The sequence below is a fragment of the Sus scrofa genome, chromosome 10 (genome assembly GCF_054392235.1).
Source record: "Sus scrofa isolate SSC_HxYL_T2T_F1_AM1 chromosome 10, Sscrofa_HxYL_maternal_Yorkshire_Landrace_v2.0, whole genome shotgun sequence".
Classification (NCBI taxonomy): domain Eukaryota; kingdom Metazoa; phylum Chordata; class Mammalia; order Artiodactyla; family Suidae; genus Sus; species Sus scrofa.
This window is the reverse complement of record NC_139392.1, coordinates 9212955-9240891: the sequence shown is the minus strand read 5'-3', so window position 1 is coordinate 9240891 and position 27937 is coordinate 9212955. Positions and strand designations below refer to the sequence as shown.

Genomic DNA, 27937 nt, shown 5'->3' with positions numbered 1-27937 from the left:
CCACACAGCCTTGTGCTTCCTGTTTGTTATTCCGAGTCAGTGGCACTGGAGCCAGAAGATCTTCCGCAAATGTCTGGTCCCCACCTCACACGTGACTGAGGCGAAGTCAGCTGTGGTTCTGTCTTAGGTTGCTGGGGCTGCTGTAATGGAGTACCACAGGCCGGATGGCTTAAACAACTGTCTCCGCCTTCTGGAGGCTGGAAGTCTGAGCTCAAGGGGTCACGAGGGCCCTCTGCTCCCTGCCTCTCTCCTAGCTTTGGAGAGCCTCCAGCATCCCTTGACTTGTAGATGGCGTTCTCCCTGTGCAGCATCACATTGTTCTCCCTCTGGGTCTGCCTCAGAATCTCAGTCTCTCCCTGTGGATGCTGGTACCGTCAAGTTAGATTAGAACCCACCCTACTGAACGCATCTTAACTCGACCATCTGCAAAGACTTTATTTCCAAATAATGTCCCCTCCACAGCCCAGGAAGATAGGATTCCAGCGGCTTTTGGAGGCTTCGGTTCAGCCTGGCTCAGGGGCCAAGTTAACGCCATTGACCGTAGTGATGGGTGCATCCAGCACCCAGATCCCCAGACCTCAAGGTCACTGCTCCGACCTAGCCTCTTCCCTCAATGACAGTCGACCCTTAGCTCTTGGACATTAACTGTTGCCCACATACTTTTTAAAAGTCCCTTGGCCTTGCAGAGTCCCAGAGTTGAGTCAATATGTGTTTATTTTGGAGGTTTGACTTTTAAATCAAGTATTAGACCAAAAATGATACAGACTCCTTGGGGGTGTCCTAAAGAGGACAGTGTGCCCTCAAATCTGGCACCTGCGCTGGATGGATTTTCCTTGGCCTGTCACACATGGTGACCCCGTGACCCCTTGAGCTCAGACATTTCTCAACTAGCCCTGCCCGTAACAGGTGAGCACAAGCCAGATTCAAGTGCTATTTCTTTTTCTTCCAAAGCAGAAATGCAGCTTCAAAACGATGCTTTTCCCTCCTCAGTATCTATCTAATCCCCAAATGAATCTGAAAACACCCTTTTATAAGATTTTTTTTTTTCTTAGAGCCCCGTATTACATGGTATGGCCTTCCTTTTTTCTTCATGGCCAAACAAATTGTAGGCACATCAAAAAGGAGAGCTTTCCAGGCAGAACTTTCTTGTTTTCAACTCGTACAAAATAAAGGTTGTAGGAAAGGAAAGCCATTAGATGTCCCTCCTTTAAAGCAGTTTCTCCAGACTTGCCGCCATGCCCCCCTCCCCCCAACAATTTGTCTTTCTTCTTGGCTGAGATGAAGGGACAGAGGTGAGGTGGAGGCCAGGGCCACAGTAGTTTGGAAAAGACTAAGGGAACTCTTTCAGCTCCTCTGTAGGCCTTCAGAGGTGCTAGGTAGTCGGGCTTTGCAGAAAGGATGCTCCCTGCTCTTATTCTGCATTCATCTGCCCTCTCTCTGGTCCTTTTTTCAAAGGAGGTTGGCAGTTGTTTAAAACCGCCCACCTACAGAAACAAACAAACAAAAAACCTCCTATCCGCCTTTGGGGCTTTTTCCTGAGCTGCCTCCTGGGAAGGTGTTTCCTTAGCTGCTGCTACCTTTGAATTTTCTAAGCAAGCTGGATTGGGGAGCTAGAAACAGTTATAAAGAAAGCATCACCCCAGGGCCATGGGGGCGTGTTTTCAATTTCGGTGCCCTTGAGTGGACTGGCTGCAAACTTATTCGGCCGTTTGCACAATCAACACGAGCGGTCAGTGGCCAGTCAAAGCCGTACGCCCAGTGAGCCGTGCCCATTCTGCCTTGGCCTGGCAGATACCCCCCGTCCAGCGCGCTCTTCCTCCTTTAGCTTGTCGTGGCTTTCCAGATGGTTTGCTCCGTGGTGAAGACAGTGCTCAGTTCTGCCACGTGGATGTAAAGTCATTTTTGAGTTGGAGTTCTGTCTTTCAGACAGACTCTCTGGGAACCCTACTTGGAATATCAAAACAGAACTAAAGAAAGAGATTTCCTGGCGTTCCCCCCGCACCGCAGTGGATTAAGAATTTAACTGCAGTGGCTTGGGTTGCTGCGGAGGTGCGGGTTCGATCGTGGCCTCCGCACAGTGGGTTAAGGATCTGGTGTTGGTGCAGCTGTGGTGTAGGTCACAGCTAGGGCCCGGATTCAGCCCCTGGCCCAGGAACTTCCATATGCTGCAGGTGTGGCCAGAAAGTTTAAAGGAAGGGAGGGAGGGAGGAAGGAAAGAAAAAAGAGAAATAGATTTCTTATGCAATCCACAAATACTGAGGTAGATGATCAAATTAGCAAGAAAGGGAGCTACCCCATTTTTACCATTATTCTTTCATGCCACCCACCAACCAATTGTGATTGAATCGAAATGACTGAAGTCTGGATTTGGGTTAGGCTAAGAGAATAAACGTAGCATTATAGGTATTGTATCTAACGCTTAGGTACTGATATAGTAGAGAGTTAGTAATTACCATCTTTTCTAAAGAAAATGTTTAAATAAAATGCTGCTGGTAGCACCAGGTGGCTGTTCCAGCTTCACTCAGGTACTTGACCATCTGTTGGTGCTTTTGCCTTTAGCCCCTACTGAGTTCCAGTCCACGAAGCCTATGTCTATGGGAAAAAAAAAAAGAGATAAAAAGGGTCTTAATTTATAAACATGTACATTATAGAATATATAAATCATATATTATGTGTAATTTATGTAGCATAATAAACATTTATAGTATATATATAATTTATATAGTATAAATATAGCATACTATAATTTATGTATCTATATAACATAAATTACTATATATATAGGTACTAAAAGCCCCAGACTTGTATGTTTTGTGAATCCTGGAAGAGATATGTCTGCTCTTATGTGCAAAGAACAATTGACTTAAAAGTAGAGAGTAAGTTTATCACTAACAAGGCTTATGCGTCTGTGCATTTAATGCTAACTTAGACCAAATCTTCATGCCATTGATATTTGCTCCCTAAGTTCCTATAAACACTGAGTTTATTGAGAGAGAAAGAATCTCACTGATGCGGTCACGTTGCTTAGCTTCTCTCAGTGCGCTTTTTTTGTGAGCTCAGTGAGTCATTATGACATGAGTACAGTTTTAGCATGATCTGCTCTGCGTGGAAAAGCATCCGTTTTTGGTGGGACAGAGACCCTACGGTTCAGACACAGTGAACAGGCACGTCGATGCCATGATTAAGTGGCATTCCTGGACACCCTGAAGATTTAAAATACTTGCTTCAGGGAAGCAGCCAAGAAGAAGATGCCTGGCAGGGGTTAAACCCAAATGTCTTCACTGCAGCCTATTTCTGTCAACACTCTGTTCAGGAAATAAACATTTACGCTTTCTGAAATGAAAGTGTATTTTTGAAGTCTAGCCGTCAGATCTTTTTTGCCCTTCACACTTTCGAATGCTTAGCCTTTTTTGTAAGTTGACTGCAAAGTGCATCAGTTTGCCAGGCTGAAAATAAATAAATAAATAAATAAAAGTGCGTGACACGTGCCCATAGCACACTGTCAGCCTCCGAAGTTTCCCGTCAAAGAAGGCAAGAGGGTTGGCACAAGCATGCTTTCTTCAAGCCTGTTACTTCAGGGGTACCTGCCTCTCAAGAAGCTCTTCAGTCCTTCCAATGATGTTATACCCAACTGTCATCTGGTTTATTTGGAGCTCACTGTAGTGCAGATAAACTTGCTATTTAACTGGGGGTCAGAGTAGAGGGTGATTCTGCCAGCAGAATGCCTGAGATACATGAAATGGCCCTGACTCGAGGACGGAGAAGAAGAGAGATCAGGGCTGTCAAGATATGCATGGAGCAGGGCTGTAGCTGGGGAAGAAAAAAATGTGCCACGGTGGCAGTGTGTTTGAAAAAGCTGTAACACGCCTGAACATTTAAAACTATAACCTGTCACACACCAAAGATTAAGATCCCAGGATGCGCAAAACATGCAGTTCGGACGACACCACCGCAAAGCATGTTTCATTTCATTGGGAAAGAGCTTTCTCTGCAAAGAGAGCTAAATGTTACAGATGAGGAGGCCCTCCCTCGGAGCCCGAGAGCTGAAAACACCCCAGATGCCCAGTAAAAGCAGGAACACGTCATTACCCTTCGGACGCAAGCGTGCGTGTGCCAATAGGGCGATGGTGTTTTTAGAAAATTCCTCGGACTCAGGTGTGTTCAAATATGCGTTTTCATTTAGCTCTCTGCCCCTTAGGTTTTTATCCTGTGCTCAGGACTGCTGGTAAAAACATCATTTTATCCCTGGGTCCTTATGTATGTACAATAGAGCCAGCACTCCCAAAGAGCAGGGAGGAAATTGTTGAGGAATTCAGGTGTCACCTCTATTGTGTAGTCAGACTCCTTAATGACCAGGTGAGCAGAGCCCTCTCTTACCGAGGCTGCTGAACTGCTCTCCAGGCATTCGGAAGGCAGAGCTCTTTGTGGCAGCTTCCTGACTGGAGAGGTTTGGGAGGAAAGGGTTAAAGTGTTGCGAGTCAGCTAGACCTAGAAGAGATAGAAGTCCAGACGTTTATTTATATTGTGTAAGGCATGGGTTGTCCTTTTCCCTATGGTTTTGCAAAAATTACACCTCCTCTAATCAGCTTGAAATAGATTTGAGGCTATCAAGCAGACCCTTTGTGCTAAATCCATCTTTGCGTGCTCCCTGATCTCACCCCCCCCCCCAAAAAAAGGAGAACCTTTTCTTTTCCCCTTTCCTTCCCTTTATTTCATTAAGAAGTGAAAGGGAGAAGTTCTTTTTACAGGAACGAATACACATCCAGCCCCCTCCACCCTTCCCCCGCCTCGCCCCCACCACACAGAGCCAACCACATAGAAGAATCAAGTTGCAGGATCAACTTTTAAAAAACGCACTTTTATTTTATTTTATTTTTTGCATAATTAAACCTCAGAGAAATGCGTGCAACATTATGGCTGAAAAATTGTTAATTTGTAAATCACAGGGACAAAGGGGCCCCGGTGCAACTTTAAAGTTTCCGTGCACGTAAATGTCGATAGCCTGCCTTCTCCATCATCAGCACTAAATTCACACTGATGCCTCTTTTCTTCTCCGTATTGATCCTTCCATGAGAACGCAGATTTGTATCTGTTAATTAATGCGTCCTGAAACAGCGTTTGTATTAATCAGGCAGATAAGAAAAATTGGATGCCTGCATCCTCCTGACAACCGTAAAAGTGCTGGCCCTGATAAAATCGTGGATGGACCTCAATAAAAAAGTTCCTCCTTCCACTCAATAAACTAATCATCCTGCTTTTAATTATTCGGCAGAAAGATGTGTGGAGATTGGAGAATGTGTAAATCTATTTACTAACAGCAATGTCTGGGAGGGAGAATAGTGCTGTCACAGGAAGGTGCTGCAGGCTACGCGCTCTGTCCATCTGCTGCTGCAGAAAAACTGCTGCTTGGGAACATGAAAAGGACCAAGAAAACTAAGGCAAATTGAAAAATACCCATCCCTTTTTGCTCCCAACTTTCCTGAAGATAATGTAATTTTTGGTCGGTTTCGTTGACAACAGGAATTCCTACTCAGTCTCTTTTCTTGACTTAGATATTTGAACATGCCTGACAGCTTTTACTTGGCCTGGTGCATAGAAAAAAAAGAGCAATATTGTTTGTTTCTTTGTTGTAAAAATTCCCCAAATCAAAAAAAAATGCAGCCAGATGAGATCAGTATTAGATCTGATCTGCTCACATTAGATCATTATTTTTCTCTTTTGAATCTCTTTGGATCTTATGTTCTTCTTTCGAACTTTTGAATATAAGTTGTTACATCTTTAATTCTCACAGGATATTATTAATGTAACCCCACATTGAGATGACACGAAAAAAAAATGGAAAAAAAGAGGGAAAAAGACTTAGCCAGTCGCAAAGAAAATTGGTTCAGTAATATGTAAGCGGCTTGATAAACAATGAAAATGCTCTTTACATGTGCTTTGAGATCCCTTAAGAAGAGCTCAACTAATCCTTCTTGATGATTTTATTAAACACTTGTAATTAATGGTGCCAAATCTCCAGCAGGCCAGGAAATCGGTTCCTTTCCTTTATCACGCTATAGTTGCTCATATCACATGGGATATGAACAATTTCTGATGAAAAAAAATGATGACAGGCACAGTGACCATAAGTGGGAGCCTAAGGAGGTTGGGGCACCCGTGGGTATTTATGATTTTGGGTAGTAGGGTCAAGAAAGGGAGTACAAATAGATCTCATCAGTTGCATTATTAATATTTTCTTCTGTAGAATTACTGGTGGCAGGACCTTAAATCATGGTTCTATTGTCCTCAAAAAACATAGAGATGGTCGGTCACCCTTGGAATTCCTGGGCATAACATTGGAAATGAAAGTGGAGTTTTAAGAAACATTTCTTTTTTTAGGAAAAAGTATGTGGCTTGTCATCAGGAATCTCCATGAAGACTTGCTCTTAGACTATGAATCTAATCCCTCTGAGATATAAATATATATCTTTATTCCTAAACGGGTTTAATTGCACTATTTCGTCTTTCCCTATTGAACCACATTTTCTTTTTAATTTGTTTTGCATGTGTTTTTCTTAAGTTCAGAAGGGACTTGAAGCATGTATGTAAAAATGCAGAACAGCTTTTTGTAAAGAACTGAAACAGTCATTCAGATAGTTCAGATAAGAATGATGGTTAATATAGCTACACTTATTGAATGCATATTATAAATTAGTGTTTTGGTACATTTTATTTTATATTTTCCCCCAAACACAAATTAAGATACAAGTAAATTGTTTCACTCAAGAAGATGGGGTTCTCTTGTGGCACAACGGGTGAAGGATCTGGCATTGTCATTGCAGCAGCTCTGGTCGCTGCTGTGGCACAGGTTCAATACCTGGGCCAGAAATTTTGACGTGCCTTGAATGCAGCCAAAAGGAAAAAAAAAAAAAAAAAAGAAAGAAAAGATGAAATAGTCAGTAGCTCAGTGGGGCTGATGTTTAGATTCAGGATCTGGTTCTGCTTATATTCTACCCACCGCACTTTTAAAATAACTGGATCTTATTATCAAGAATACATCGTGGTGGAGTTCCCACTGTGGCTCAGTGATAAAGAACCCGACTAGTATCCATGAGGGCTGGTATCTGGCCTTTCTCAGTGGGTTAAGGATCCGGTGATTCTGTTAGTTGCTGGGCTGTGGTGTAGGCTGGTAGCTGAAGTTCCAATTGGAGCCCTAGCCTGGGAACCTCCACATGCCGTGGGTGTGGCCCTAAAAAGCAAAAAAAAAAAAAAAAAAGGGAAAGAAAGAAAAAGAATAATTTGTGTCTTTTTTAATCTGTGAGGAAGCCAGGCTGCAAAGTAGTTCACCCTCTTTCATAACAGTCACCACCATTTAAAATAGGAATTCTTGGTAAATATCAGTGAGGGGGAAATACCCACTTAAGAAGTCTCTCTGGGGTGTCAACATACTCAAAGCCACTGTGCTTGTGACTGTTGTACAGAGATGGTTCCAAATTGCCCTCTTCTGGGTGGCCTAAATTGTTTATTTTCCTTTATTTGGGGTTTTTTCTTTTGTGGGTTTATTTATTTATATATTTACTTTGATATTGTTTATCCATAGTAGGTTTTAGAGATGAGGGGGTTGAAAGTTTGGCTTCCTGCAAGACATTCATAAAGACTTCCACTAGAAGTCAATCATATGTAAAGATTATATGGCTTTTTTTTTCTCAAGTGACAAGAAACAAAACTACTTCGCTGGTCACTCCCCCTCAGCCATATCTATAGAATTTGGAGAAACCGCCCCCAAAGTTGAAGCTGGTTTGTGACTTTTACTCTGCCATTCGCAACATGATCAGGGGAAATTTTTAAGAGCGGCTCCTCAAAGCTCAGCCTAATTTTGACCGTCCGTCGGTGCAGAAGCCGACGACGGTATGAAACTCATGGTGCATTGCGAATGACGGCTTGAAAGTAACCTGATCTGCCCGTCTTCCCACACAGGCTTCTCCACGCTCTCCCTGGCGGATCAGATGAGTCTTCTGCAGAGTGCTTGGATGGAAATTTTGATCCTGGGTGTCGTGTACCGATCTCTTTCGTTTGAGGATGAACTTGTCTATGCAGACGATTATATAATGGATGAAGACCAGTCCAAGTTAGCGGGCCTTCTAGACCTAAACAATGCCATCCTGCAGCTGGTGAAGAAATACAAGAGCATGAAGCTGGAGAAGGAAGAATTCGTCACCCTCAAAGCCATAGCTCTTGCTAATTCAGGTTGGCACCTGACATGCCCTGGCTCCACTGTCTCCCCTGTCACTTTTACCCCTTCCCTTCACGTCTTCTGCAGGGATTTGCTAGATCTAGTTGTAAATTCTGTGAGTCAGCAGCATTCTAATCATTACAGCTTTCTAGTAAAAGTGAGGAAAAAAAAGAAAAAAAATCAACTTCCAGGGGATTGTTTTTACCTGTTTATTAAAAGCTGTGGGGAAAAAAAAAAAAAAAAAAAAAAGGAGTTCCCGTCGTGGCGCAGTGGTTAACTAGGAACCATGAGGTTGCGGGTTCGGTCCCTGCCCTTGCTCAGTGGGTTGACGATCCGGCGTTGCCGTGAGCTCTGGTGTAGGTTGTAGACGTGACTCAGACCCTGTGGTGCTGTGGCTCTGGCGTAGGCTGGTGGCTACAGCTCCGATTCAACCCCTAGTCTGGGAACCTCCATATGCCGCGGGAGCGGCCCAAAGAAATAGCAAAAAGACAAAAAAAAAAAAAAAGCTGTGATGCTTTTACCCCCTGATTCATCTACGAACTTGAACCACGGCAAAGCGAACTTGTCTGGAATTGATGGCACTCTCAGGATAAAATTAGCTCTGTTGTCTTTGTATGTGCAAGTGAAAATAAGGATAAGTTCCAAAGACAAACTCTTTCCTTCCCACCCAAATGGAAATTTTGTCATTGGAATAATATAGGTAGCGTTGCTTTTCGTTTTGGTAATCAGAGAATACTCTGTTTTCTTCCATTCTGGGAATTCTCTAGAAGTCCACGTCTGCTGAAGGAGTAGTTCCCTCAAAGGTATTACCCAGACAGTAGGGGTTAAGAATTATGAGAATAAATGGTCTTGGCATTAGAACTGCAATGAGCTAAAATAGGGAGCAGCCTCTGATAAGTAAAAATCATTGGTGCTTTGTTGTTCTCCCTTTGTGCCTCTGCAGATGCTTTATCGTGGTCTTAAGTCTCTTTTAGCATTTGCATGAAGTCCAGGATAGATCCCTCCGTAATGACGTGCCGATCTTTAGATACCTGGATGTCAATAACACGCTCTGATGCTATGTACCATTGACAGTCACACCGTGCCCCTCCATCTGCTTTTGTTTTGACCCTATCTTTGAACTTTATCTTGGTTGCCGGCCAGTAGTTTTCCCTTTAATTACAAGAAGGAAACTGTCAATAAAATCTGTTAAATGGGATGCAATGAGTGGCTTGAATGGGCGGGCGGCTATTTGTTCAAATTCTGCAGCATTCAAGGTATTGACAGTTTGTTTTCTGGGGCCATATGTGACGATCAATCTCAGGCTGGGCTCAGCCGCGCTGAAAAATGAAAAACCAGATTGCTTTTGCTTACTTGTGGATGACGACTTTGTGATTTGGCGCGGTCCTAGTGAGATGAGACCTTCTGCCCAAATTGCCCCCATGAGATCGGGGATGCGTGACTGTTTTTAGAAATAATTTTTAATTGATTTTGTAATTAACAGTTCATCTACAATATTGATGCATGAATCCTTGGACTGATAGGAGGGAAATTGTTTTCAGCAATGAAGTTGTACTTTCCTATTTGTCTTCCTAATGGAGTTTAGCGTTTCACACTTTTAATTGCGAATATAGCCCTCTTCTTCATCACAGCCTTCAGTCTCCCACCCCCTTCCCTGTGAAACTGGAAAATATGACTCGTTATGACACATGGCAGCACTGTCATAAACCCGGAAGGACCCTTTGCCCTGCTCCCTGGAAGGCAAAAGTGGGAGATGGGGTAGAGACTTTCGGAGGATGTGTTACTTTGCCTGGACTTCACGTTAGAGTATCTCCCATAATTAGATGAGGGAAGGGATTGTGCAGCGATGGTTTGGGAAGAATTTTTATTTGGCAATCCTACAGTGATTCCAATTTATAACAGTTACTTGGTTAATTATTTTTCAAATGCAGCCAGTGTGGTCTGGATCTTTTGTGTCTCAAATGGCTTTTTTGAATTATCAGCTAATCACGAATGCTGAGCAATGTGAAAACTTTATCATCAGAATTGCGAAGATTTTGTAATTTTAGATGTTAAATGTATACTGTATGGCTACGGATTATAATTTAGAATACCTGAAATAATTAATAGCAGCATTTCTGTCTCTGTTGTTTAGAAGTATAATCATTAATATTTTTGATATATAGATATTCGAATCCCATGTTCTCTGCTGTTAGGGGGAGGAAGTGACCTACTTTCAAGCAGTGACTGGTGGTTAGAAAGTCTTTAAAGAACCAGTCGGTTTATTTTTCTTGTTTTAAGCCAGAAGTAGTCAAGAAACGCTTTTTTCCTTGTATCGTCATATTCTCTAGCATTTCTTTTTTCCCAAAAATGTCTCCACATTCTGACATCTTTCGGCTTCTCAATCACAAGAAAAATTAATGGACTCAGAGTCCATAGTAAGGGAGAAATGCATAAACAGTTCTTTAAGGACTGTTTTAATGTTTAAATTGTGCCACCTCTCCTGTGTTGTATAAATGCGGCCTTTCCCTCACCCATCTAACTCACAAGCCCCACCATTCCAGCTTGGAATAAACCACTCAGAAAGTCTTTTTTTTTAACTGCCAACATGAGACTATTTTATTCCATTTTTTTAACCATTATTGGGAGGACAGCAATAAAATTGTAGATTCAATTTTACGCAGAGCCAGCGTTTTTTAAACTGCTCAGAAATCCATCAATGTGAAAATAGTTTAATATTTTTCATAAACACCACAAAAAAAGCTTGTAGAGTTTCTTTTAGTATTGAGAAATTTCAGATTAACGTCAGTAACTTTTGTTGGGGGGGGGAATCTATTGTTGTGTAATTTATATCAGCATCTCCTATTCCCCAAATGGCTGTAGGTGTTAACAACCATTGTCTCATTAATCTAAATTTCAGCTTATTTTAAACATCTGTCTTTATTCAATAATTATAAATGTTGTACTTATACTTGGGAAGCAGGGAATTGGCTTCCTGATAATGGCCGTCATATGTTTTGTAGCTGTGTTTCTGTCACATGTGAATTCAGGAATATTTTATAACGCCAGAAAGCCACTGACAATACATTTCCCATCTTCGAGTATATAGCCCCAAACCCCAAGGTATCATGAGCTAATATGGTAGTTCTCACATTCAAATATTTGCAAACCCTAAATAATTGTTCTCCTTATTTTGGAAGGTCAAACACTAATAGGCTCACTCAAACTACCTAGTCTGTCTTTTGGAGCACCAGCAACCTCTGGAGCAGAATTGCATCCTTGATACATTTCTGTGGGACTGACTTCAAGAAGGAAAATCTAGGAGTTCCCGTCGTGGCACAGTGGTTAACGAATCTGACTAGGAACCGTGAGGTTTTGGGTTCGATCCCTGCCCTTGCTCAGTGGGTTAAGGATCCGGCATTGCCGTGAGCTGTGGTGTAGGTCGCAGACGCGGCTCAGATCCTGCGTTGCTGTGGCTCTGGTGTAGGCCGGTGGCTACAGCCTGGGAACCTCCATATGGCACGGGAGGGGCCCAAGAAATGGCCAAAATACCAAAAAAAAAAAAAAGTTTTAGCATTGTAATTGTCAGGCCCCAGTTTTCTCCCATGCGTGCCAAGAGGTTTAGTAGACCCATCTCCAGAATTCTTTCCATTATGGGGATTCTCTGATTCTAGAATTCACATCGTGTCTTTTCTGGGAAAGCATAGTGAAATATTACCACAAACATTTTGGGTAAGATTGTATCATATGTCCTGTTCTCTCCATTAGTTCTGCTGGTTCTTATGTCTAAATTTGTTTGAAACTCTTATCACTGGCCCCAAGGTAATACACGGTGCTTTTTTTTTTTTTTTTTTATTTTTTAAGAGAGAGAAAGATTAAAAAGTTTAAGGTTAAGATTTACTTTTTTTTTTGTCTTTTTTAGGGCCACACCCACGGCATATGGAGGTTCCCAGGTTAGGGGTCTAATCGGAGCTACAGTGCTGGCCTACAGCACAGCCATAGCAACACCAGATCTGAGCCATGTCTGAGACCTACACCACAGCAATGCCAGATCCTTAACCCACAGAGCGAGGCCAGGGATTGAACCCGCAACCTCATGGTTCCTAGTCGGATTCGTTTCGGCTTCACCACGACAGGAACTCCAAGATTTACTTTTAATCTGATTGATCATTCTCTTTGGCTTGAGTTGGGAGTCCTTCAAGCTCCATATAGCTGTGCCCTCACATCCCAGCTCCACCCCCGCCAGCCTAGAGCCCTGTGAACTCAACCCATTCAAGAATAAATAGAGGAGTTCCCTTGTGGTGCAGTGGTTAAGGATCTGGCACTGTTACCGCAGCGGCTTGGGTTGCTGCTATGGTGCAGCTTTGATCCTTGGCTCAGGAACTTCCACATACTGTGGGCATGGCCCAAAAAAAAAAAGAGTAAAATCTTAAGTGGAGGTTTTTGTCCTTTTTACTTCTATGCTGTACTTCTGGAGTAATAGCATCGATTGATATAAAGTCACAAGTAATACTTTGGTCACCAACTTAAAATCATCGTTATGCTCACCTCATGACAGTATACTTGTTCTGAAGGACAAGGGGTGTCCGTGGATCATGTGGTGTCATTTCAAGGGATGAAAAAGTTTCCGATTGCCGCTGGAGACTGGAACAGGGCCAGATGGAATCAGCGTATTTGGACCCTCATACAAGTTTGAACTCGCGTTTCTCAGTCTCGTTCCAGTATCAACGTCTCTTAGCATAGGCTTTTTATTTTTATTTATCTGTTTAGCCACACCCACAGCATGCCCCAGTTCCCGGGCCAGGGATCGAATTTGCGCCACTGCAGAACCCAGAGCCACTGCAGTGACAATGCTCTATCCTTAAGCCAACTTCACCCTCTAGCAATTCCAGGGTGGGCTTTTTAGATGTGTTTTTCCTAATGTCTCCAGCATAATATTAATTAATATCACAAAATACTATATATCTGTTCATGAACTGCGTATACATGCATTTTACCTAAAAAGAGAGACTTCTTTCTCACTCTCCAGTTCCAAATTTCATCTCCTTTGAGAAAGCATGGTTTAGCTCATAACCATTTTCTTCTCTGCAACATGGCCCAGTGAGTTAAATAACATCTAATCTCTCCTAACTGGCCTGAAATTTTTCTGTCAGCTACTTTTACGAGAGGGTGGTGAGTTTGGTCTTATATTTAGTGTATGGTATGATGATATATTTTGTGTGTGGTGTGTGTGTGTATTTGTGCTGAATTTGTAATATAGAAATATCAGAGGTCCCATTATGGCTCAGCATGGACATAGTGTCCATGAAGATGCAGGTTCGATCCCTGGCCTCTCTCAGTGGGTTAAGGATCTGGCATTGCCAGGAGTTGCAGTGTAGGTTGCAGAGGTGTCTCGGATCTGGCATTGCAGTGGCTGTGGTGTAGGCCGGCGGCTGCAGCTCCTGATTAGACCTCTAGCCTGGGAACTTCTATATGCTTGGGTGCAGCCCTAAAACACACACACACACACACACACACACACACACACACACACACGGAAATATTAACATCGCCACAGATCTAAACAACTAGGATAAAAATAACCTCTTTAGCTCTTTAGTATCTACTGGGTCCTCAAACAATGGTACTGAAATTTTGACCAATTTTGCTGAATTGATAACTCAAGAGATAGTTGTAGTAAGAGATTGTCCTTTTCTAGAATCTTTTCACAGACATGTCTATTCTATTTTTCAGCCTCTGCTTGGGAATCTCATTTGATTCCACAGCGTGCCTGTTTGGGGGGACGTGTCCCGAATCGTTTTGCAGGTAGCAGAACGGAGCTGATAAACACGCCCGGCTCCTCAGGGGCGGGGCTTGGAGCCCCTGTCCCTCACTGTCAATAAGTTACTTCTGCTTCACAAGCGAATATCCCATGTCTTTAAAAGGGCCATGTGTAAGCCTTTAGCCAGTGCGCTTTCACGTCTGCCGCCCTAAGTTAGTCCTCTGAGTTTCCTTTAGAATTCTGTCCCTAGTTCCTTTATCTTGCTGTCTTCTTGGACTTATATCAAACCACCCGGGAAAGTGATAAAAAGTATTGGAGGCAAAGTGTTTACCAGATTATAGCATTTTGTAAGAAATCCACAGGGATAGGTCTTTCATGGCAGGTAGACATTTATTCTAAACTTTTACCCAGAGCAAACCCTAATTAATACTATCAGGTAAATAATAAATCAGAAGTATGCCTTTCCATCTTCTAGTCCATGTCTCTTTCGTTTTTACTCAAATCTGTCTTCACTCTTGGGAGTATTTTATTTTAGATGATCTATTTGGGAAGTGGTTTTTTTTTTTTATTGCAACCTTGAAATTTCATGAATATTATGATAGTTCAGAAATGGTATGTAAAAAAATAAAGCTGGTGCTTGAATGTGTCTTATGCTCAGCGATCACAGTGCCTGACTACAATATGGGAAATATTTGCAGCAAGCATCCCTGTGCTTCCATAATAATCATGAGCCCATGAAATCCTCTGCAGTTGCTTTACTTCTAGGAGTAGTAACAAAACACCGTTTTCAGGTGTAGGCCCTTCGATAAGGAGCCGTCCGTCTGTTACGAAAGGTCGTTGGCACGGCTGGCACGGCGCGCATCCTTCAGGAAGTTGTGGGAGGTTGAACTAGTTACCGCTCATGCTGGTATCCGCATTCACTTCTCAGTGTAACTGACCCTATCACTTCTAGTGAAAAGAGTTAGAAAGCTTCTCAATAAGCATACGATACTGGAGGCAGAGGGAAAGCCTTGAGTCCTTGTGGAGTAACAGGAAAGATCTAGCACGGAAATTTGATGACGGGAGGTAAACAGAGCCAGTGATGCGGGACTTGAGAGGGAGGCCTGGAGGGAAGAAGCCACGGGCCACGAGGGTTTTCCGTGGTTCCACATTTTATATAAATACAGCAGGAGAGTGACTTGTGTGGCTGGTGTGAATGTAAGAGAGAGCAGACTTGATAGCCCGAGCAAGAAATGGGGAACACAGACCTCCAGAAAAACAAAAAAAATGTGTGTCTCAGTGAAAAGCTGGTGGCATCAGAAGTCCTGCCCTTCTCAGTATATAATCAGTTATTATTTCTGTTTCCAGTATTCAAGTTATAAGTTCCTCTTTCAGGTTCATCCTCTTTTCAGGTTCATCACCTCTCATCTGTAGCAAAAGCCAGGGCGTGCGACCTGCAGAGTTCCCCGCGGTCTGGACTTTGCAGACGACCGACTCTCCGTGTAGCTCATGGTGCTTCTCTGCCCCTTTGCATCTTGTGCGGGTTGGCAACCGGCTCCAAAGGGCTCACTCAGATTCCCGTTCTAGACCCATGGGTGGGGCGTTGTTCTCTGGGGGTCACATGACGTCTGGTCGCCACACTTTTTGGGATGACAGGCAGCCGTTGGTGTTCCTGCCCTGAATGCATGCTGGTGTGTGATTTTAACCTTTCTTTCTTCATTCTGTAGTTGGGATACTGAGGCAAAGAAGGTGGGAGCATAAGGAGTTAGGATACTGATGCTCTCTCATCTCTCATTTGGTTCCCAGGGACCCAGACTGAAGGGGAAAAAGCAGTACAAATGCTTGATTATTTCTATCTATTCATCAGTTTTCAAGCTAAGGAATCAGCACCCTGTCTTTTTTTCAATGTCCCTATAAAGACATGTATTTAAATATATTCAAGGGATTTCAATCAATTGCAATTATAAGTCCTTTTTCAAGTTTAAATTGTCCTGTCTGGATCAGAAGGAGCCTCTTCAGCTAGCATCTGGAGTCTTCTTAAATGATTTAGTATTTGTAGAAACTCTCCCTCCTATTTATTATGATGAGGTGTTCCATACTCACCTGAAATAATTTCTTTTTGTCTTTTTAGGGCCGTACCTGTGGCATATGGAAGTTCCCAGGCTAGCAGGTCGAATTGGAGCTGCATCTGAGACCTACATCACAGCCACAGCAACACCAGATCCTGAATGAGGCCAGGGGTTAAATGTGCATCCGCACATCAGGTTTTTTTTTTTGTTTGGTTGGTTTTTTTTGTCTTTTGTCTTTTTAGGGCCACACCCGAGGCACATGGAGGTTTCCAGGTTAGGGGCCAAGTTGGAGCTGTAGCTGCCGGCCTACACCACAGCCACAGCCACGCTAGATCTGAGCCTTGTCTGCAACCTACACCACAGCTCACGGCAATGCCAGATCTTTAACCCACTGAGCAAGGCCAGAGATCAAACCCGCAACCTCATGGTTCCTCGTCAGATTTATTTCTGCTGCTCCAAGACGGGAACTCCTCACATCGGGTTCTTAACCTGCCGGGCCACAATGAGAACTCCTATCTTAAATAGTACTTGGCTGGGGCATGGAATCCAATGACAGCCTGGGTGCTGGTGGTACCCCTTACTGCCTTCCTGGGTTGGCCATCCTTCCTAGACTCCTTTAGTAAATAGACGGGGACACATATACACACAGTAATCCTGATCCTGTGTGTGTGTGTTTATTTGGGGATCGCTTGTCACTTTGTTTTTTGGTAGGTGTGGTCACTGTGTCTTTAGTTTTGCCATCTAGTTGTTCTGTTCTCTTATCTCTCAGATTTGGAGAGATTAAAAGGTTTCACTGCCACCACTGCCATCTGCCTAGAATACATGATACCTGTTTTTAATCAAAACTTTACGATTGTCACCTTTTTGCGAACGTGAAGTCTAGCTCTCTACGTTAATCAAGAGCCATTTCACCCTGGCGGTCAATCCGTGTGCCCTGGGGTCTCAGCTGATTGTAACTGAGAGGTTTACTTCACTAGACTACTTCTAATTGTATATGAAAATCTGAAGACACAAACTCCCTTTCAGGAGATAGACTTTTGCTCACTTCTCTCTTTTTCATCATATTGCCTTTCATTCCTTTGGTGATTAACGAGAGTCGCATGGGTGCTGCCCCACTAGCCCTCTGCATGTGGGCAGCTTACAAACACTGGAAGAAAGCAACACCCGTGTCTCACAGAAAAGGTTACTCTGTGAGCTGGTTTACGTTATGTACCAAACGTGCCTCTGAATGTGCTGGGTCTCTTTCTAATATTCAATTCCATCCTGTCAACAAGATTTGACACCACTGAGAAAATAGTGCCGAGAATCAGCTACGAGTGCTAAAGACCATTCCCAAACAGAAGTTGGGGTTTCTGGAGGAGCTCTGCCCAATGTCACAGTCATAGGGATATTTTTACCATAGAGAAGGGCAGTGTTTTATTCCAGGTAAGATGTAAAAATAAGATCTTCTTTTGCAATGGCTCTAAGTTTCCCTGAATTTTGCAACTATTAGTATATGGATAGTTAGCTGTCTTCCCGAAGTAAATAATCTGAGATAGACATGGCCCTTTAGGATTCCACTTCATGGAAGAAAATACTGGAATTTAATGAAAGAGTTCTTTGTTATTATTAGCTGTTGAAATTTAATATATGGGTGAGAGTGTACATATCATTTGAACTCTGGTTATTTTTTAAAATCTTGATTATTTTAGAATAGCGTTGGTTTGCCTTATTGTCTGGTTTAGCAGTTCTCAGCCCTGGCATGGCCATAGAATCACCTCGATTTTAAAAAATACTGCTGTCCTGCATCCAGCTCCAGTTTTCTGATTTAATACGTCTGGCTTGGTCCCAGGCATCCTAGTTTTTGTTTTGTTTTGTTTTGTTTTGAACAATTCTCTTGTGTATTTTGTGTTCTGAATTGCCCTGTCTAGTTATTTCATAAACCTATGATTTCCATTATTCACTTTAGCTGGTTCCCAGCTAAAATACTGAGGTAATTTTCTTTAAAACATAAAGTTAAAAAAACCAGCAGCACCAACAACCAAAGTTAAATAATTACACAAAGTAATGCCAGTTCTATTGAGCTTGGCATAAATGTATAAATTTAGCCCAAAGAACAAAACAGAGATTAAAGCCACGGAGCCAGAACTTGAACTAGGATCCCTAATGGAGATTAATATTTTCTTCAGCAGTCTGCCAGCTGAATCATGGTCTAATTAAATAGTTCAGATTTAGTGAGTTTGCATTTAAAGTATTAGCAGATCCGAGAATGGGTAAAGCTAAAATGAGTTAGAATCTTTTCTGTAAATGGGAAGTTAAATTATCATAGTAATTTGATTAAATCATTTTTAAATCTCTCCAGCTAAATCACAGCCTTTAAAGAATAGTTTGAAGTCTTAATTGCTGTTTGTGAGCATAGCTCTCTGCTATTTGTTCTCGCCTCATTTCCTGTGACATCCTATAATATATCTCCTGCCGGGCAAGAGTAGTGGGGAAGGGGAGGCTTGGGCCTGGGGGCTGAGGTGACTGTACAGCTGACTTCAAGCATTTAAAGATCTGCCATGTCGAGGGAGGAAATGCATCCGGTATTGTTCCAGTGATTAGAACCAGGCGCAAAGGATGGATGTTGGAGGCAGACTTGGGAAAATATGAAGACATTGCTGAGAGTTTGTTCTGTCCCTTATAAGCTAGAATGCTCGATGTACAACTGGCAATGTCTTCAATAGAACTGCTGTAGAGGGATTTTCTTTTTCTCTTCTTTCCTTTTCCTTTTTCTTTTTTCTTTTCTTTTTTTTTTTTTTTTCAAGGGCCTCACTTGCAGCATACAGAGGTTCCCAGGCTAGAGGTCAGATCAGAGCTGTAGCTGCCGGCCTACACCACAGACACAGCCACGCGGGATCCGAGCCACATCTGTGATCCACACCGCAGGTCATGGCGATGCCGGATCCCCAACCTCCTGATCGAGACCAGGTATCGAACTGCATCCTCGTGGATGCTACTTGGATTTGCTTCCATTGCGCCACAACGGGAATTCTGCTATGACAAACAATCTTCAATTAACAAACCTTTCCTCAACACCTACAACATAGCCAACAGCTCTGTACTAGATGACTGACTGTAGATGATTTTCTATTTATTTATTCTTTTTTTAAGTACCCAGCGTCTTACACAATGTCCACCAAATGTACGTATGTTGACCAAAAATTTTTTTTCAGTAATTAACATAAGTATAAAAAGTAGTTTGGTTAAATAAATCAATTGAACACACATCCTCTGGGATACTAGTTGGGTTCGTTTCCACTGAGCCACAACGGGAACTCCTAGAGGAGATTCTTGATGAATGTGGAAAGTTGAGTGAGACGAAGTCAGAGGACAATTTCAAGCCCCCCAAAACGGGGGTGGGGGGGTGAATACCATGTCCAGTGTTATAAATTCTGGCAGCACACACTTTGATTCAATGAAACCTGAGTTTAAGCCTATGCTGATAACTAACCAGCAGTACCACCTGCTATGCAGGCTGTTGGGAGATGAATTCACTATGTCCATAAAGTGTTTACCAGAGGCCTCACCCAAAACAGGTACTTAATAAATGGTACATTTATTATATACGTTCTGCTTTTTTATGTGCATTTTTATTAAAGTATAGTTGATTTTTCAATGTTTCATCAAGTTCTATTGTACAACAAAGTGACCCAATCGCACACAGTTCCCTGTGCTGTACAGTAGGATCCCATTGCCCGTCCATTCCAGATATAACAGTTTCATCCCTAAAACCCCCAAAATGCCCATCGATTCCAATCCCTCCCCTCCCTACCCAGGAAACCCCACGTCTGCTCTTCCTGGCCGTGACCTGTTTCTGTTTTTTGTTTTCTTGTTTGTTATTTTTAGATAGGATCATCTGTTCCATAGTGTAGGTTCCACAAGTAAGTGATATCATATGGAATTTGTCTTTTTCTTTCTGGCTGACTTCACTTAGTACGAGAGTCTCTAGATCCATCCATGTTGCTGCACAAATGGCCTTAGTTTGTCTCTTTTATGGCTGAGTAATATTCCGTTATGTATATGTACCACATCTTCTTAATCCCTTCCTCTGTTGATGGACATTTAGCCTCTTTCCATGTCTTGGCTATTGAGTGCTGCTATGAACTAGGATGTATCCTTTTCAGGGAAGTTTTGTCTGGATGTATGCCCAGTGTGGATTGCTGGATCATATGGTGGTTCTGTATTTAGTTTTCTGAGGAACCTCCATACTGTTTTCCATAGCAGTTGTACCAATTTACATTCCCACCAACAGTGGAGGAGGGTACCTTTTTCTCCACACCCTCTCCAGCATTTGTTATTTGTTGACTTGTTAATGATGGCCATTCTGACAGGTGTGAGGTGATACATCATTGTAGTTTTGATGTGCAAATTATTATAAATATTACTTATTTCTCTAAAATTAGTGATATTGAGCATTTTGTCATATGCCTGTTGGCCATCCGTCTGTCTTCTTTGGAGAAATGTCTGTTTAGGTCATCTGCCCATTTTTCAATTGGGTCATTTGCTTGTTGTTGTTGGGTTGCATGAGCCGTTTGTATATTTTGGAGATGAGGCCCTTGTCTGTTGCACGCTGGCAGATTTTCGCCAACTCTGTGCATTGTCTTTTTGGTTTTTCTAATGGTTTCCTTTGCTGTGCTATATTCTGCTTTGCGTGTGTGTGTGTCTTTTTGTCTTTTTAGGGCCTCACCTGTGGCATATGGAGGTTCCCAGGCTAGGGGTCTAATTAGAGCTGTAGCCACTGGCCTACACCGCCACAGCCACAACAATGCCGGATCTGAGCCGCATCTGTGACCTACACCACAGCTCATGGAAACGCCGGATCCTTGACCCACTGAGCGAGACCAGGGGTCGAACCCACAACCTCATGGTTCCTAGTCAGATTTGTTTCTGCTGTGCCACCATAGGAACTCCTATGTTCTGCTTTTTTAAAATCAGTATATGTATTCTGCTTTTTAAAAAATAAGTATATTTATTCTACTTTCTTAGGAAATCGGTCTGGTTGGAAACCAGTGATTTTTTTCTCATTTTGTCTCCAGAAGGTACAGTTCCCTTTTTCCTCATCCATTTCTCCCCTGGGTTCACTTAGAGTACTCACGTTAGTCCCAGGGGAAGTTGGGTAAGTCCACCTCCCCTCTGCTTCTCTAGGTACAGGTCAGTCTGTAGATATGCACCATTGGTGTGTGTCTGTATCCACCATGTAGAAAGAAAAAACATCCAGTTTTTTGTGACTTACATGGCCAACCCCTGGACAACACTGGAAACTACATGTGCTTGTTTCGAAGAGAAGCCACACAGGAAGTGGATGGGATTGCAGTGCTGGAAGGAACAGACTGGAGGGGAGCCTAAGTAGAAACATTCCACTGGGAAAGGCCAGGGTGTGTTTGGGGAATGTTTTGAGTTCCATTCCAGGGCACCACTGTCAACACTTCTGACCCGGAAAAATTCCTTCTTTTGGCTCCACCAGGCAGAAATCGAGTCTAAAGCAGTAAGCACTTGTTAGCAACTAGTTCTGGATTATTTGAAACCCTTTTAAAGAAATATGTTGCTAACCACCTCATGTAAATGGTGGTTAATTCACCAATGATGTGATGAAATGATTTTAAAATGATGAAAAAAGGAGTTCCCATTGTGGCTCAGTGGTAACAAACCCGACTACTATCCATGAGGATGCGGGTTTGGTCCCTGACCTCACTCAGTGGGTTAAGGATCCAGTGTTGCCAAGAGCTGTGGTGTAGGTTACAGAGGCAGCTCGGATCTGACATTGCTGTGACTGTGGTGTAGGCTGTCGGCTGTAGCTCCTGTTCGACCCCTAGCCTGGGAACCTCCATGTGCCACAGGTGTGGCCCTAAAAAGATAAAAAAAAAAAAAAAAAAAAAAAAAAAAAAAAGAAAAGAAAATGAAACAGTGAATAAAATACAAAGAGGTTTTTTGAAACATTTACTGGTTATAGCCGTCAATCTTTTAATTACTTGGCCATATTTTTTTATCATATGTTTAGCTATTTGATTTTAAATTACATTTCCTCTCTTTTTTGTCATGTGGTCTGATATTTGAATTATATGAAAGATTAAGCTAACTACGTATATTTTAGAGCTCTGCATTCTCAGAGAACTAGAATTATTAAACATGAAGAATCCCCCAAAGACTCCATTATGTGTAATTAACAGATAAACTGTCATCAGAATCAATAAAACGTGCTAAATGATTCAAACTTGTATATAATTAAGTGTCTGTTTTAGAGCTAGAGCTGTAACTTTTATTTTTCCCCCACATCTCACATTTCTTGCAAGAATAATTGCGGCAACCCTGTTAACCCTTTCCTTGCTTGATTGAATTCAATTTTTAAATTTGTCACTTATGGGCAGAGTTCACTTTCACAAATCTGAAAAGTATGTCAGGATTCATTAATCTAAAGACTTCTTTTGTGGAGTTCCCACTGTGGCACAGTGGAAACAAATCTGAGTAGGAACCATGAGGTTATGGGTTTGACCCCTAACCTTGCTCAGTGGGTTAAGGATCCGGTGCTGCCATGAGCTGTGGTGTAGGTCGAAGACACGGCTCGGATCCTGAGTTGCTGTGGTGTAGACCAGCAGCTGTCTGACCCCTAGCCTGGGAACCTCTATATGCCACAGGTGTGGCCCTAAAAAGCAAAAAAAAGAAAAAAGAAAGACTTCATTTGTTCTTTCTGTGGAGATGCAGACTATGTAAGGATGCTTTAATGAACTGATGAGTGCCCTAAAACTCCTAAAAGGATGAGCAGTTTATCATGATTTCTGTATAGTCTACAACCGGACATGGTGTTGGATTCAGTGTGTTTACATGGAGTTTTTTTTTTGTTTTTTTTTTCTCCCTGAGATATAGTTGATTTCCAGTGTTAATTTCTGTTGGGTAGCCAAGCGATTCAATCATACAGATACGCATTCTTTCTTAGTATTCTTTTCCACTGGGGTTTATCGTCGGATATTGAATGTAGTTCTCTGTGCCGTAAGTTAGACCTTGTTCTTTATCCACATCGAGTTTTAAAAGTTTTGGTTCCTGGAGTTCCCACTGTGACACAGTGGGTTAAGAATACATCGGCAGTGGCTTGGGCTGCTGTGGAGGCATGGGTGTGATTCCTGGCCCAGCACAGTGTCATAAAGGATCCCACACTGCCGCCACTGAGGCATAGGTTATAGCTGCAGCTCAGATTCAATCCCTGGCCTGAGAACTTCCATATGCCACAGGTGTGGCCACAACAAAAAAAAAGAAAGAAAAGAAAAAAAAATTGCTTATCAACCTTTTTTCCCTCACTTTTGGGAAATATGTGCTTTTTGAGTACAAGCTCTGAATTTTAGGCAACTTTATCTCCATTGCACTTAGAAGAATTTTTTAATAGATGATCATTTCTAATTGTTGAATAATTGAATAAATACATGAATGAGATCATGAATAAAACAGCCAAGATTTTAATCTGTTATAAAAATGTCTTCTCTTGCTCGGTGTCAGGAGGAAAAAAACCCCACATGCTTTAAATAATGGGTCTTTGGTGGTGGTTCCCTTTTTCAAAGTCAGTATTGGAAATGATCTACTGCAGTGAAATTTAGAGAAATAAAACGGAGATTTTGGAAATGTGAGGGTCTCTGAGCAAATCCCAGCACAGAGAAGTTCACAGAGAAGATGGTACATTTCAGGCCTCTAATCGACCTGGGTTTTCGTCCTTATTAATATGACGGTTTCTCTCTTTTGCCTTGCTGCGCAGACTCCATGCACATAGAAGATGTCGAAGCCGTGCAGAAGCTTCAGGATGTCCTGCACGAGGCCCTGCAGGATTATGAGGCCGGCCAGCACATGGAAGACCCTCGCAGGGCCGGCAAGATGCTGATGACGCTGCCGCTGCTGAGGCAGACCTCCACCAAGGCCGTGCAGCATTTCTACAACATCAAACTGGAAGGCAAAGTCCCCATGCACAAACTTTTTTTGGAAATGCTGGAGGCCAAGGTCTGACTAAACGCTTCTTGGGCCATCCTATCCTGCTCGCGGAAAAAGGGAAAAGAAACCCGAGAGCGATGTCGAAGAAACTTAGAGTTTAGTTAACAACATCCAAAATCAACAAAGACTGCACTGACAGCTTAGCAGCAAGACTACGAAGCAGCTTTCAGATTCCTCTGGGTCTCCCTGTTGAGTTTCTTTCCACCTTAATCTCATCTTTTCTCCCTTTTTTTCCCCCCTCTTTGTTTTTTCTCCCTCTCTCGTTCCTTCTCTCCTTTCTTTCTTGCTTCCTTCCTTGCTGGTTCCCTCTCTCTCCTTCCTTCCTTCCTTCCTTCTCCTATTTTCCTGCCTCTTTTCTCATCCTCCCCCTTTCTTTGGAACTTTAATAGCTTTCATTTTAAGAAAAATGTCCTTCTCTTCCTTTCTTTTTCTCTCCCTTCCTCCCGCCTCCCCTCCCTCCTTTCTTCCTTCTTCCTCGCTTCCTTCCTTCTTTCCCTCTGCTGCTGAACTTTTAAAAGAGGTCTCTGATTGGAGAGATGGAAGCCAGCCCTGCCAAAGGATGGAGATCCATACTATGGATACCAGTGAACTTCTTGTGAACCATGACGTCCCCAGTGACTAAGGAATCAAAGAGAGAGAACCAACGTACCTAAAAGTAGAGTGCAACATACGCAAATTGACAGAGTGCAGTATTAGATTCCACAAGGAGCAGCCGCTAATTAGACGACTTAAGCAACGTTGCATCGGCTGCTTCTTATCATTGCTTTTCCATCTAGATCAGTTACAGCCATTTGATTCCTTAATTGTTTTTTCAAGTCTTCCAGGTATTTGTTAGTTTAGATACTATGTAACTTTTTCAGGGAATAGTTTAAGCTTTATTCATTCATGCAATACTAAAGAGAAATAAGAATACTGCAATTTTGTGCTGGCTTTGAACAATTATGAACACTAATGAAGGACACATGAATCCTGAAGGAAGATTTTTAAAAAAATGTTTCGTTTCTTCTTACAAATGGAGATTTTTTTGTACCAGCTTTACCACTTTTCAGCCATTTATTAATATGGGGATTTAACTTACTCAAGCAATAGTTGAAGGGAAGGTGCATATTATCACGGATGCAATTTATGTTGTGTGCCAGTCTGGTCCCAAACATCAATCTCTTAACATGAGCTCCAGTTTACCTAAATGTTCACTGACACAAAGGATTAGATTACACCTACAGTGACTCCGCGCGGTCTCGTGTGCAAGGACTGCACGTGGAGTACAGATCCGTAGAATTATCAGGAATGCACCTCTGCCTGGGAGGTCCAGTCGCCATATGATTTCTAGCTGCCTCCTCAGTTAGGAATGAGCTTCTGCCTGTTTGCAAAGTTACAGACCTTGTCCCAGAAGGAGCTGTGAGCCAGTTTTCATTTAAGAGGCAATAAGGCAAATGCCAGAATTTGAAAAAAAAAAAAAAAAATCAGATCAAATCATCAGAGACAGCAGACGCCTGACCAAATTCTCAGACATATGAGTTGATTCATTTAGGAATGTTTGTTTTGATTAATCTGCCATTTTTAACCAAGAGCTAAGCCAATCTCTGTGTTTTTCAACCAATATTGTCACAGCAAGAAAGTCAGTCAGGTTCCAGACTGTTAAGAGGTGTAATCTAATGAAGAAATCAATTAGATGCCCCCGAAATCTACAGTCGCTGAATAACCAATAAACAGTAACCTCCATCAAATGCTATACCAATGGACCAGTGTTAGTAGCTGCTCCCTGTACTATGTGAACAGTCTTATTCTATGTACACAGATGTAATTAAAATTGTAATCCTAACAAACAAAAGAAACGTAGTTCAGCTTTTCAATGTTTCATGTTTGCTGTGCTTTTCTGAATTTTATGTTGCATTCGAAGACTGTTGTCTTGTTCTTCTTGTGGTGTTTGGATTCTTGTGGTGTGTGCTTTTAGACACAGGGTAGAATTAGAGACAATATTGGATGTACAATTCCTCAGGAGACTACCGTAGTATATTCTATTCCTTACCATTAATAAGGTTCTTCCTAATAATAATTAAGAGATTGACGCTCCAAACACGTATTCATGACGAACAGATACACATCAAAATCATAATAATATTTTCAAAACAAGGAATAATTTCTCTAATGGTTTATTATAGAATACCAATGTATAGCTTAGAAATAAAACTTTGAATATTTCAAGAATATAGATAAGTCTAATTTTTAAACGCTGTATATATGGCTTTCACTCAGTCATCTCTCAGATGTTGTTATTAACTCGCTCTGTGTTGTTGCAAAACTTTTTGGTGCGGACACGTTTCCAAAACTATTGCTACTTTGTGTGCTTTAAACGAAATACCTTGGGTTGAGGTTTTATCAACCTAGTGCTAGGAATACTGTGTATCTATCATTAGCTGTATGGGACTGTAGCGTAGATTGTGGTTTCTCAGTAGAGAAGTGACTGTAGTGTGATTCTAGATAGATCATCATTAGCAATTCATTCAGATGGTCAATAACTTGAAATTTATAGCTGTGATAGGAGTTCAGAAATTGGCACATCCCTTTAAAAATGACAACAGAAAATACAACTCCTGGGAAAAAAAAAAAAAAGGTGCTGATTCTCTAAGATTATTTATATACGTAAGTGTTTAAAAAGATTATTTTCCAGAAAGTTTGTGCAGGGTTTAAGTTGCTACTATTCAACCACACACTATATATAAATAAAATATATACACTATATACATTGATTTCACTGAATCACATTGAAGTACTTGGGCTTCAGAAGTAAGAGCCAATCAACTGAAAACATGAGATGGAGAGATGCAGAAAAAAAAAAAAAAAAAAGTACTGTTTTTAGGTTTCAGTTTAGTTGACTCTTGGCATTACAAAAGAACAAGTATCTTACAAAGAGAAAACACACCAAAAATGTAGGTCTAAAAGAATTGCACGGGCCTTAGGGCGAATGCTCATCTTAAACCTCGCTCGAGGGAAGTTTTTTCAAATTTCAAGCAAGACCATTTACTTAATGTGAAGTTTTGGAAAGTTATAAAGGTGTATGTTTTAGCCGTATGATTTTAATTTTTATTTTGCTTCTTTTAGGTTTGTTCTTATTTAAAGCAATATGATTGTGTGACTACCTGTAGTTACACTCGTGTTTCAATCAGATCAGATTGTTGTATTTATTCCACTATTTTGCATTTAAATGATAACATAAAAGATATAAAAAATTTAAAACTGCTATTTTTCTTATAGAAGAGAAAATGAGTGTTGGTGATTGTATTTTAATTATTTAAGCGTCTCTGTTTACCTGCCTAGGAAAACATTTTATGGCAGTCTTATGTGCAAAGATCGTAAAAGGACAAAAAATTTAAACTGCTTATAATAATCCAGGAGTTGCATTATAGCCAGTAGTAAAAAAAATAATAATAATAATAAAACCTTGTCTATAGCTGTAGATGGGCTTCACATCTGTAAAGCAATCAATTGTATATTTTTGTGACGTGTACCATACTGTGTGCTCCAGCAAATGTCCATTTGTGTAAATGTATTTATTTTATATTGTATATATTGTTAAATGCAAAAAGGAGATATGATTCTGTAACTCCAATCAGTTCAGATGTGTAACTCAAATTATTATGCCTTTCAGGATGACAGTAGAGCAATATTAAAACATGCTTCCACTTTTGATTGCTCTTTGGTATGGTGTTTCTTTTTTCTCTCCACCCACCCGCTGAAGAACCAAATCAATAGACCCTGCCCTTTGTGCTTCCATTCAAAGAGTGTCTCTGAGTACCTGTTCCCTAAAAATAAAGTAGGAGTTTAAATAAGAGCTATATAAAGGCTTGTCAGAATGAATTCTAGGGTGCCAAGAGACATTTTGCATATTTAAGAGTATGCAAAGTGGCTCAGGCACATTAGAATTCATTCTGACAAGCCTTTATATAG

General features: G+C 41.6%; 1 protein-coding gene across 50 annotated transcripts in view; it reads left to right on the top strand.

Moving 5' to 3' along the window:
* The window catches only part of ESRRG (estrogen related receptor gamma), a 663361-nt gene extending 635684 nt beyond the window's left edge, over positions 1-27677 (top strand). For all 50 annotated transcript variants that reach the window (XM_021064111.2, XM_084979088.1, XM_084979061.1 and 47 more), the window contains 2 exons: positions 7957-8226; positions 23760-27677. In XM_021064111.2, the coding sequence (XP_020919770.1) occupies positions 7957-8226; positions 23760-24004 (515 nt within the window). In that variant the 3' untranslated portion in view covers positions 24005-27677. The remainder of the gene's footprint in view (positions 1-7956; positions 8227-23759) is intronic.
* The last annotated feature ends 260 nt before the right edge of the window (positions 27678-27937 follow it).